This window comes from Staurois parvus, unplaced genomic scaffold (assembly GCF_062004578.1).
Source record: "Staurois parvus isolate SC_StPar_1 unplaced genomic scaffold, SC_StPar_1.0 ptg000160l, whole genome shotgun sequence".
Taxonomy (NCBI): Eukaryota; Metazoa; Chordata; class Amphibia; order Anura; family Ranidae; genus Staurois; species Staurois parvus.
In genome coordinates, this window is record NW_028317956.1 from 1,246,076 (window position 1) to 1,259,118 (window position 13,043).

The window sequence follows — 13,043 nt, forward strand, 5'->3', positions numbered from 1 at the left end:
ACACTGATCATCAGGGCACATGTCCCCTCTGCGGAAAGCTGATTACCGGCTCTTCTCTGTCAGCATGACAGCTCAAGAGGAGAGAAATGCCGATAACCGGCATTTCCCTGTTTACATGTGATCAGCTGTGATTGGACACAGCTGATCACATGACCGAGCCAACATCTTCAGCTCTATCCGTGATCAGTGATCCGCTGTGTCCGAGGGACACAGCGCACCGTTGATCGCCGCGCTGCGCACTCTCTGAGCCGTGCATGCGCGGTGAGAATGGGAGGACGTCATATGACGTCCTCCCAGAACGAGAGAACCACCTTACATCCGTCATATTACTATATGGCGGGCGGGAGGTGGTTAAAGGATAAATTCACCTTTTGGACAAAAAATAATAAATGCAAATTTTTTTGCAGGTACGTTTTTTTTTTTTTTTTTTATATACGTTTTACCGCATTCCAGTACTGTTCTGTGCAGGAAAAATGCATCCTGCTTTTTTTTTTTTTTTTTTTTTTTTTCTTCTCTTCCTGAAGCCGGAATGCATTGGAACTGCACGCACTGATGTGAATCATGACATTGACAACCATATAACCTACTTTCTCTGTGTTTTGGATGCAGAAAAAAGCAACTGAAACACATGTAGTTTGAACTGGCCCTTACCCTCTATTATTGTCTTGGGGACAACCCAGAATCTTGAATTTTCTTTCACTTTCGGTGTTAATGGTAAACAGGACAAATAGAGTAAAACTCCCTAATAGGGACACAGACAACAATAAAAACTGACAGGTGTTTCAATCCTTCTCCACTCTTGCTAAAACGAAAAGGAAAAATTGTTTTACTTTAAATGTATGCCACATTACAATATAACTGTATAATTATAATTTTTATTATTGGGTGTGACTATTACATAGCAGAAAGGCCTAAGGAGCTTGTTGTGCTGGTGTACTGTAGAATAATCTAGAGTAAATACTGCAGCAATGACAAATCATAATCACTAATCCACAGAGGGATGACCCGGCTTCAGGAAACTCTATAATTGTGCTGATGTTTCTTAATAATCCTTGGAAATTATTTGCCTTCGACAGCCTGAAATGCTTTAGTTGTAGCTTTACGTATTCATATGGTGACAATTGTATGGCTTTAAAGGGGATGCTTAATTTACTGTATATTCTGTAAGTCTGCTGTACACCCCCTGGTGCTAAACTGGGTACAATGTATTCAACTGAATTAGTTTAGGAATAGGAGTCCCCAAACTTTCTAAATTAACCACTTGCCATCCAGAGGATTTACCTCCCTTAATGACCAGGCCTCTTCGGCACTGCACTATTTCAACTGATAATTGTGCGGTCATGCAATGCTGTATCCAAACTAAATGTATGTCTTTTTTTCACACAAATACTGCTTCCTTTTGGTGGTATTTGATCACCTGTGCGCTTTTTATTTTTTGCTCTATAAACAAAGACCAAAAATTTTGAAGAAAAACTATATTTTATACTTTCGGCTATAAAAATTTTTTATAGTAAACTCAAAGTTAGTTATAAATTTAGGCCAAAATGTATTCTGATACGTTTTTGGTAAAAAAAAAAATCCCAATAAGTGTATATTGATTGCCTTGTGTGAAAGTTATAGCATCGACAAACTATGGTATAGATACTGCAATTTACACAGCTTTTACTTTTCTGACTGGCCATCACATTTCTTGAGGTGCTAAAAATACCAGGGCAGTACAAACACCCCCAAATGACCCCTTTTTTGGAAAGTAGACACCCTAAGCTATCTGCTGAGAGGTATATTAAGTCCATGGCAGATTTTTTTTTTCCACAAGTTTTTGGAAAATGACAAAAACATTATTAAAAAAGGAGTCCTAAAAGACCAAAATTTGCTAATTTCCTAGTGGTATAAATGTATAATATAAGGCACAGCAGTGGGAGAAATGTAACATAAAAAGTGCAGCAGCTTGTGGTACATGGTATGCTGGTGTCATTGGTCAGTGAAGAAGTGCATGTTGGGGTAGTGCAGTGGTGACAAGTGTGTGCAATACATGTCTGCACCATAGCAGTAAGTGGGGTAGTACATATTGGTATAGTGTGGGAAAGGGATGCGTGTGTCAGTGTTCACTTACCAGTCTGTCCTGTTGATGGCACTGTACACTGCTATGTTAAAAGAAACATTTGTCAGCAGGGCACATGAACTCAATATAATCTGATGGCTCTTGACTGCTAATTGTCAAGGTGATCTTATAATGATTGCTGTGTGATTTGATAATTTAATATAATTTGCTGGAATCTGAGGATTTCTTAGTGTTGGACCGTCCCCTTTTTTTTTTTTTTTTTTCCCCACTGTACTGTGGTTGTTGATCAAGAGCCGCAACTCCATCTGACATCCACGTTGGTCCAGAAAGCGAGGGGGAGGAGCAAGCTGTCCCAATCACTTCCTGGATTCTCACTTTAAGTTATTGGGTCCATGTGCCAAGTACCGTTTGTCTAGGTTTCCACATTCTATTGTTTCACCTTCTGAACCTCTTTTGACAGGCTATACATTTTTCCCGTCCTATATATGTGATCTGACTGACCTATACATCTGAAGATGCCAGAAATTAAGGTGACTCCACTGGGTAAGAATCTTTGTTCCATTGTCTTTTGATACTTTGGTAAAAATTTTATGTGAATCACCTTCTCCAAGTCCTTTAAATACATAACAACCAATAATGAATGTCATTCTAAAACCTTACTTGCATCTCTTTTTGTAGATGCCATTACAATAACTTTCTCAAACTGAAAAAAAAAAACCTGTACCAAAATATGGAACGTGCTGTTATTAATCTCCTCAAGTCCGTGTACACCCGCCTGTCCATAGGAATTCATGGAGCCTATGTTCAGCTCAGCCTGAAAAACTGACAGGCAGACTTGATTGAATCTCCCTGAAAGGGGCCTTATGCTGGCCATACATTACACAACTTTCTTACAATTTTCTGTATACTTTCCCTTAGATTTGCCTTCAACTATGTAGTGCAAGGGCCTGCCTAATTGGATACAATTGAAAGTGTTAAGGTTTGACCTCATATTATAAGCTCTTTGGTAAATCTAAAGCAAAATTGTACAAGAAAATTGTATAATGTATGCTGGCCATACATTATGCACTTTTCTTGTACAGTTTTCCTTTAAACCATATAATCTGAGGTGAGATCTAAACACTTTCAATTTGTATGCAATCAGGCAGGCCCTTGCACTACAAAGTTGAAGATAAATCTAAAGAAAATGTTATAATCTATGGCCTGCTTAACTGCACAAATTGAAGATAAAAGCAGAATTATTTTTTTTTTTTTACTTTATTTTCACCTGGTGATCCTGCCAGTAACACTCTTCCTGTGCTAGGGTGACAAAAACTTGGTGTACTGCATCTGTGGAGAAGCAGTGTTGTCCCAGGACAGGAAGTGTGCTGGGACTACAAAACGCCTCCCCCTCACCTAATTCCCTTAACATAGGGATAGGTGATCCTTTGTTTATATAGCTGGGGACAGTGCTAAGTGACAATAGTCAAAGATGCAGAGAACATTGGAAGTTATGAAATCATTATATTTGACAATTAGTGAATAGAAGTGTGAAAATTGTGTGTCATTCCCTGAAAGGAAGGACATCACACCAAGGTGATCAGCTCTTGTTCATTTTATTCCAGGTGTTAATGGAAACCTTAATACAAATAATCCTCTTTACTGTGGAATTATAGGCTGCTTAGTAAGGGACATATGTGTAGCTCATAAACTAGAACAATTTTGCTTTGTGTTTCAACACAGCGCTGAAAGGAGCAAAGAGGTGGACATGACAATCCAGTTTAGTTCTTTTCTTATAAAATATTTGATCTTCGAGTAAAGCTATGTTGCTGTTAATGGATTAATACATAGAGTGTAGCACAAGGGCTGAAATAGTTCCCTTTCATTCCAGAAGATGATCATTGCTCCCTTTCACCCTGGACATGTCTGAGGCCCTAGGCACTTGGTCATGTGATCTCTGCTGAAGGGCTCAGATTGGATAATCCTCCCCTTTACCAGAGATCACATGACCAAGTGCCTAGGCATTAACACTTGCATTTTGGACCGAACAGAAGCATTTTCTTCAGTAAAGTTAATTTTTATAACCCTACTATTACATTTTACTAGGCTGAGATCATGGAATCATCGGGTGAGAGTAGAAATACTTTTCCTAAAGGATTCATATGTAATATTTTGCTTATGAATGGCAATTAGTGGTCAGAATCTGCCACTGGTTCCTTCCATTTCTTCTGCAGTCACACTAACGTGTTTCTGATAACACACCAATGTACTTGTATTGCAATACACCACAATGCATGGTAAGGCACTACTGAGTGTTGTGGTGCACTACATTACAAAATATAGTGCCTCCACCTGTTTTCTGCTGTGTTTTTAATGCATCAGGCAGCCCTTTCAAATGAATGGGCTGCCTTAACACAACACACTTTGACATGCAGCATAACGTGTGTTAACGCACTTCAGCAGTGTAAATGCAGTTCTTAGAAATGTCAGCGGCAAGATCTCTCTGTTCAGCAGGTTCACTATATCTGCTGCAGTTTTAATAATGTTCTATTGACAGGGAGAGCTAGATCCTCTTGTAAGTTTTATCATGTAGGTGGAGCTACCGTAGATACAGCATCCTGTCTGCGCAGTTGATCAATGTCTGTATCAACATAATAGTGTAAGACAAGATTCATCCTGGGTGCAGCCATCTTGAATCATTATCTGTAGTGTACAAAGAGCGTGTTTATTAACGTGTCTTTACTAGGAACTGGAGTACTTTTCCTCCACCAGTTGGCACTAAATGCAGAGCTGGGCTTTAATCTTTCCAGGTTAAGTACTCATCTTTACGAGTAATGTAAAACTGGAATTTACTTTGTAAAGACCCCCACATCCTCCTCAATATCTTGGGGAATCAAAATACTACTTCTCCTGGCCAGCTGATTGCTGTGCTGTATTTAGGGCTCATTCACACTTGACTGTTTTACCAACTCTTGCCAAACGCCCCTATAGCGTTTGGCAAGCGTTGGTCCGGCATTTGCGGAACGTTTTTTAACGCTCCGCAAACGCCGCATGCGCGGTTCAGCGGCGGTTGCTAGGCGTTTGCCGAGCGTTAAAAACACCCCACAAACGCTTATAATGAAGTTTGAATGGTGTTACCGCTCCGAAAATGCCCCGCAACCGCGTCGCAAAGGCCGGGCAGCACCATAGACTAGAATAGGAGGCTTTAACGCCTCCTGACTCGACTAGAGGCGTCCGTTTTACCACGACGCGACGCTAATGCTCCCGTTAGAACAGCACTATGTGCTGCAATGTGCAGAATTGTCCGAGGCGTTTGGGAAGTGGTAAAAACCCTTCCCAAACGCCTTTCTGCTGCCTGCACACAACGCTAGTGTGAACGTAGCCTTATGCTAGTCAGCTGCTAGATTCTTTTCAGCTGCCCATTGATAGGTTTGTGCAGTAGCACTGCGGGTCTGTGGCTGCTGGAATAGAACATCTCATCTAAAGTCTATTTTATGCTCGTTTCAGTTATATTTCAATTCCACTTTAATGTAATGCAGATCCAAGCAACAGCTTTTCCTAACTATCCCTATCCTCAGTAGCATCTAACTACCTACTGAGAGCAGAGAGGAAGCCCTGTGTAATCTCAAGGTTGCAACCTGATATCTCTCTCTTCTCTCATAAGACAATACTGGGCCAGTGAAGTGAAATTCTGCCTCTGAAAGTCCCCAGGGGTTGTGCTGTAATGTGCAAATATGCACAACATACTTGTACCTTTGTCGCCACTCCTCCAGTGATGCTATGTCCACACTTTCCCCTCATTGATCCATCAACACCTCAGAATTTTTATTTTTTTTTCCAGGTCTAGTCTTCAGTCTTAAGCCAGCATCCATCTTTGGCTACACACATGATCTAAAACTAGTGCAAGTGCTCAGAAATGACTATATCTCAGCGTCTGGTTATATACCAAGTCACACAATGTAAATTACAAAACAAAAAATTGATAGGCAGGGAAAGAGGTTTTTGTGGAAGAAGTGTCTACCTGTTAGCAATACTCTAAAGATTGTTTACTTCTGATTTGACGATTTAACAATTTTCTAAATTCTTTAGTTATAGTGACAATGCGGTAAATGAAAGTAGGTGCTCACCCAAAACGTGCAATCGTGATAATCATAAACACTACTTCTAAATCAACTTAACATTTAATATTGTCAAAACCGTGAAGTCCAAAATCACAAAATTCATTCATATGTGACAGTCTGACTGGTGACTAATTCTTGCAACTCCAAAATTGTGTTCCACCACCGTGTGTAGCTGAAATGGGAACTCGCCAAATTTACTCAGCCAATAAAATAGCCAGCAAGCTTTGCATTGAGGCTTGAGCCGCACACGTCACTTCCGGTTCCTCATACGTCACATCTGGGCATTGGAATGCACATCGACTGCAGGACGGGCTGCGGTATGGAGGGCGAGATCCCCCTAGTGAGCTGTTTGGGTTGGTGCTCCCTGTGGCACCTGTAATATGTGAGTGGATTTTGATTACATTTGCACATTTTTAAATAAATGTTGATGCACTATGACTATCTTCTTGGCATTTTTCTGAGCTACTGAGACTGGAGAATGTGGTGTAGTATCATTTGTTTGGAGGATTCTGCAGGATTTCACATCGCACCTAAGGCATAGAGGATCTGTGTACAAGCTTCCTGGCTACATTGTTGGCTGAGTAAATTTGGTGAGTTCCCATTTCAGCTACACACAGTGGTAGAGCACAATTTTGGAGTTGCAAGAATTACATAGTTTGGCTGAAAAAAGACACGTCCAGCCAGTTCAACCATTAAAAAAAAAGGTTATAATCCTATACCCACAGTTGATCCAGGGGAAGGCAAAAAAAATCCAGCAAAGCATGATCTAATTTTCTCCTGCAGGTCAAAAAATTCCTTCCTGATCCCCCGAGAGGCAATCGGATATTCCCTGGATCAACCTTACCTATAAATGTTAGTATCCAGTTATATTCTGTGTATCTAAGAAATAATCCAGGCCTTTTTTTTAAAGCAATCCACTGAGCTGGCCAGAACCAACTCTTGAGGGAGTCTATTCCACATTTTCACAGCTCTCACTGTGAAGAAACCTTTCCGTGTTTGAAGATTACATTTCTTTTCCTCCAGACATAAAGAGTGCCCCCTTGTCCTCTGATGCCACCTTGTCCTCAGGGTGAATAGCTCTACACCGAGTTCACTATATGAACCACTGATGTATTTATACATGTTGATCATATCCCCCCTCAATGTCCTCTTCTCAAAAGAGAATAAATTCAGTTCCTCTAATCTTTCCTCATAGCTGAGCTCCTCCATGCTTCTTATCAGTTTAGTTGCCCTTCTCTGTACTTTCTCCAGTTCCCCAATGTTCTTTTTGTGAATTGGTGCCCAAAACGAAACTGCATATTCCAGATGAGGTATTACTAATGATTTGTACCGGGGTAATATGATATCTCTCTCTCTGGAGTCTATACCTCTTATAATAGAGAGGATTTTGCTTGCTTTAGAAACCGCAGCTTGGCTATGATGCATGCATATTCTTAGTCCCCAAGTGCATAAACTTACATTTATCAACATTAAACCTCATTTGCCACATAATTGCTCAATTACACAGAGCATTGAGGTCGGCTTGTAGTTGAAGACATCCTGTAAGGACTTTATTCCACTGCACAGCTTGGTGTCATCTGCAAAGACTGAAATGGGTTTTTTAATTCCAGACCCTATATTGTTTATAAATATATTAAAAAGTAAGGGTCCCAACACTGAACCCTGGGTTACACCACTGATGACCCTACACCATTCAGAGTATGAATCATTAACCACTATTCTCTGAATTTGATCTTTTAGCCAGTTTTCTATCCATTTACATACAGATTTTTCAAAGCCCATAGACTTTACCTTACACATTAGCTGTGTGTGGGGAACTGTGTCAAACGCTTTTGCAAAATCCAAGTATACCACGTCTACCGCCACTCCTCTGTCCAAGGTTTTGCTCACCTTCTCATAAATAGAAATCAGATTTGTTTGACAACTTCTGTCTTTCATGAATCCATGCTGTCTGTTGCATAAAATATTTTTTTTCTAGCAAGAACTCATCTATGTGGTCTTTTATTAAGCTCTCCAGTATCTTCTCAACTATAGAAGTTAAACTAACGGTTCTATAATTACTTGGTAAAGATTTTGACTCCTTTTTAAATATAGGCACCACATTGGCCTTACGCCAATCCAGTGGTATTATGCCAGTCATTAAAGAGTCCCTAAAAATTAGAAACAATGGCTTTGAAATGACAAAGCTCAATTCTTTATGGCCCCTGGGTGTATGCCATCCGGTCCAGGTGCTTTATTCACCTTTATTCTGTCTAAATATTTTTGGATCATATCAATTGTGAGCCAATGTGGATCATCTGGAGCTATGTCAATACCATGCCCATTATGGACAAGAGCTCCCCCATGCTCCTTTGTATACACAGAGCTGAAGAAGGTATTTAAATATATTTGCCTTCTCTTTGTCCCCAGTCACCCACTCTGGATTATTTTGTAAAGGGCCTACATGCTCAGACCGGACCTTTTTTACTATTAATATATTTGAAGAATTTTTTGGGGTTGGTCCTGCTATCTTTTGCAATCTGTCATTCGTTTTCAATTTTTGCAGCCTTTATTTCCTTTTTGCATATTCTGTTATATTCTTTGTAATGTTTAAATGATGATAACGGTCCTTCATTTTTATATTTAATAAAAGCTCTTTTCTTATTATTTATAGCTTTTTTAACTTTGGCCGTAAGCCACATAGGTTTGATTTTTAGCCTTTTAAACTTGTTGCCCATGGGAATATATTTTGCAGTGTGTTCACATACAGTCTGAAGAATTTCCATTTCTGTGTTGTGTTCATCGATGCTAATATTTCCTCCCAGTCTAAGTCTTGGAGATCAGCTCTCAGCCTTGGAAAATTAGCTCTCTTAAAATTGGGCGTTTTTATTATTCCCGTATGTGCTTGCTGTGTACAACTAACAATAGATGAAATCACGTTATGGTCACTGCTACCCAGATGTTCTTTTATATGGACATTCATAATAAGCTCTGCATGGTTTGAGATTACCAGGTCCAGCAGAGGAGCATTCCTAGTTGGGGGCCTCTATGAACTGTATTATAAAATTGTCCTTTAGCCGGTTTAAAAATGTTTGCCCTTTTAACTGTTCCTGCAGTACCATTACTCCAGTCAATTTCCGGATAGTTAAAATCCCCCATTATTATCACTGTCCCAGCCCTTGCAGCCATTTCAGTCTGTGCAAGGAGCTGAGTCTCCACCTCTTCATTAACACTGGGAGACCTACAACAAACTCCAATGATTACCTTTGTAGTACGCACCCCATGTGCAGATCCACCCATAATACTTCAGCCTCATCACACTCTCCGTCAACTAGGTCCTCTTTCACACTCGCTCTGAGATCACTTCTCATAGAGACAGACACCACCACCTTTCCTATTTACCCTGTCTCTCTGAAAGAGAACATAGACAATTAGTCACCAGTCACACTGTCACATGTGAATGAATTTTGTGATTTGGGACTTCATGGTTTTGACACATTATTATATGTTGATTTATAAGTAGTGTTTATGATTGTCACAACTGCATGTTTTTGGTGAGCTCCTACTTTCATTTATTGCACATTTATTAGAAGTGATGTTTCACTTAAAGGGGCAGCTACCTATCCAATATTATATATTTAATTAATAATTGTATTTATTTGCTAAACTTGTTTAGTTCACTATGTGGTTGGGTTTGGCGCTGCTTCATGTTTTGATTGGATCGCATATTGACCACGCAGACCTAGTAATGCTTAGTTCCAGCCATTAGTACACAACTACAGGTTCAGTAATACAGAGATTTAAAGTGGAATTGGGGAAAAAAAAAAATCCTGACAGATATTGTTTGTATATCAGAAGAGACCTTGGTGGTCTCTTCTGTCATGAATACTTCTCCCTACCTCTCAGTGGTAATGTACACTGAGCCGTGCATGCGCAGCTCAGTGTACATTTACACAGTTCCCCCCCCCCCCCCGTGTTGTGATTCCTGTACACATGCATTGGAGTCACGTCATCACAGCTGGCCATTAAAGCAGCCAAACCACGGAGCCTGGAAGGAAGACCAGGAGAAGATGGAAGTGCTCATGATCAGCAGGAGCACTGACAGCGCAGCATTGGAGGGCATCATTTGACAGGCAAGTCTTCCATAATGTGTTAAAATGCAATGCATACTAGCACATTATGGCATAAAGCCTATGGAGGCCCATTTAATAAACGGTGGCATTTAATTCTGCTTTCATTATACCTGAAGTTTTGTCCTGTATGGACAAATCCATAAGTAAAGTTGAAGTGTTGTACAGCTAGGGGCAGATAAGGGTTAATTATCAAGTAAGATAAAGTAAAGGGATAGTATTTAAGTAATAACAGTTTTATTCACATTTGGTCTCAGACGCATGGTGCAGTTGATCATGGCAAGAAGTGGCAAAAAAACAAACACTAAAGCACAGACATTATTACAGTTTGAAATTTACACATCAGCAAAACCTGTATCACCATGTTCTTTGTTGATAGCTGGGCTAATCTCCTGTGTACTGTATTGTGAATACCTCAGGCGCTGGTCAGGATGTTGGACGCAGCTGCATCCTGGTGTCCATAGGAGGGAAGAATGTCATGTTGGACTGTGGAATGCACATGGGATACAATGATGATGTGAGTTTTCACATGTGATGCCTCTGATGGATGTTACATATGTGTGGAATTAGCACTGGAATTCCTGCAGTAACAGTTTTTTTCTGTTTCTTTTGTTTTTACAGAGGAGGTTTCCAGACTTCTCTTACATTACACAAAATGGCCGTCTCACAGAGTTTTTGGATTGCGTTATCATCAGGTAAGTCATGTGGCTAGGAAATGTATTTCTTCAGTTAAAGCTTTATTATAGATATTATAAAGAGTGTTGGAATTTAAAGAGAACCTATCTGCTTATTAAACCACAAAGAGTTTCAAAGTATCGCAACAGGAAAACCTTAGTGCACGATTTCCAAAACCATTAATTTTGAACTTCCCCCATAAAGTGTTTATAACTTGTTTGCTACCATATTTGTTGAGCAGGTGCTGGGACTGCTCATTACAGAGCTGTAGTGTTTGCTAGCATGTGTAGGAGATCCTAACAGTGTGGTGTCAGATAGTTTAGGCACAATGGTGCCCTATCAAGGTTCACAGTATCCTCCTGAATTACTGCAAGAACGTGAAGGTTGTAGGTGCGCCCCCCTGGGAGGAGGAGGGGAGGGGGGTGTTCCTTTTTTTTTGTTTTGTTTGTTTTTTTTCCCCATTGACAGCCATGACAGTGTTGACTAGGAGGTTAGTAGGAGAACCAGTGATTTATGGGTGACCCAGGAAATGAACATTTCAGAAGTTTAGTTTCACAGTGATCTTTTGGGGATCATTTCACAAGATCAGAGCTTTCAAGGACATGGGCTGCACGAGAAAGAAGTATCCTCTTTGTTCTTTACAGGCATATTCCTGCTAGAGTTTTGATTAAGTGATCGGGCCTCTATAAGTGATCTGTGATTTTGGGAGGCTAGGCAATCTAAGCTGCAGCAGTTGTCACGTTTCCTTTGCTCCGCTGTCACTCCATTCAGGTTTTGGGAACTAAGGAAGCAAGCCCAGTGTAAGTGCCAAGTCACTCTAGTCAGTGTGCAGCGCTGGGTACCTGAGCCCTGTTGCATGGGTCCTTGCAGGCTAGAAGCTTACCCAGGGATTTTTTTCTACTTTGCTCCAGAAAATGAAGAAAAGTATAAAGAGCAGGGGACTTATTCAATTAACCTGTTATTGTGCCCTGCATAGGCAAAGTACAGGATTCTCCTTTAATTAACTTTTTCTTCAGACTACAGTATACTCAGTTTATAAAACCTTGTCACTTTTCTCTAGCCATTTCCACCTGGACCACTGTGGAGCTCTGCCTTATATGAGTGAAATGGTTGGCTTTGATGGCCCCATTTACATGACTCATCCCACAAAGGCCATCTGCCCCATCCTCCTGGAAGATTACAGGAAGATCACTGTGGACAAGAAAGGGGAAACAAACTTCTTTACCTCCCAAATGATTAAAGATTGCATGAAGAAAGTGGTGGCTGTCAACCTCCATCAGACTGTGCAGGTAAGATGGCTGTGGGCAGTCTTTGGAACTTTAGCTGCCGATGAACTACTAGTTGCAACATGTCCTGGCAGCAGTTGCTTCAGCTTACTGAGACTTGAAGTTCTCCCAAGAACTTGAATGCTGCTCGAACTGCTGCATGATGTATTCCATACACACCCACCCCAAATTTGAGGAGTTCTGTGAACTGTCTCCAGTATATTGCAAAGAACATAAATATAAGTAAATTGTGGGAACTCGTTTACTCTGCCCAGTTGCAGTCTTTGCTGCCTAGCATTATCTTTTCACGTGTTTTGTAGAATTTCTGTTAAAGTTTTGGATTGACTCATTCCTGGGAATCTCCTTTGGCTAATCTCTTTACAGTAGTTTGTGTTTACGCCATGTTCCTACAAAACCTAAGAGAAGTATGGCCAAACCTCTTGGCTGTATTTCTCTTTACGGTCACATTATTACCTGTACTATCATACTTCTGTGACCAAGATAGCAGGTTATTGCCCAATATCAGCTGACAGGGCAGAGCCATTGCCAGGCTTGGGATGGATCCTGAAAATATTGTTAGAAATCACCTGGCTGCCCTATTGACAGCTTATTCCATCTTTCAGCATACTGCTGAGAGACAAAGCCATTTGTCTCAACCCCCTTCCCAGCCTGGCATTAGTGTGAGCAAGGGGATAGCAGATCAGAGAGCAGTAACTGACAGTCACTGTTCTCCACTCCAACCAGAGAGCTGCCTGATCAGCAGTCAGGTGATTGCTTAGGTCTTGATCCTAGAGCTGTCATGACAACCGGAGGTGAGTTTGTACAGCCGTGG

The 13,043-nt window shown here is 40.6% G+C and overlaps 1 protein-coding gene across 1 annotated transcript in view; it reads left to right on the plus strand.

Moving 5' to 3' along the window:
* The window catches only part of INTS11 (integrator complex subunit 11), a 54,577-nt gene that overhangs the window by 14,370 nt on the left and 27,164 nt on the right, over positions 1-13,043 (plus strand). Inside the window, exons 2-5 of the mRNA XM_089675948.1 lie at positions 2,523-2,605; positions 10,691-10,788; positions 10,893-10,966; positions 12,007-12,235. Coding sequence (XP_089532074.1) covers positions 2,578-2,605; positions 10,691-10,788; positions 10,893-10,966; positions 12,007-12,235 — 429 coding nt within the window. The 5' untranslated portion in view covers positions 2,523-2,577. The remainder of the gene's footprint in view (positions 1-2,522; positions 2,606-10,690; positions 10,789-10,892; positions 10,967-12,006; positions 12,236-13,043) is intronic.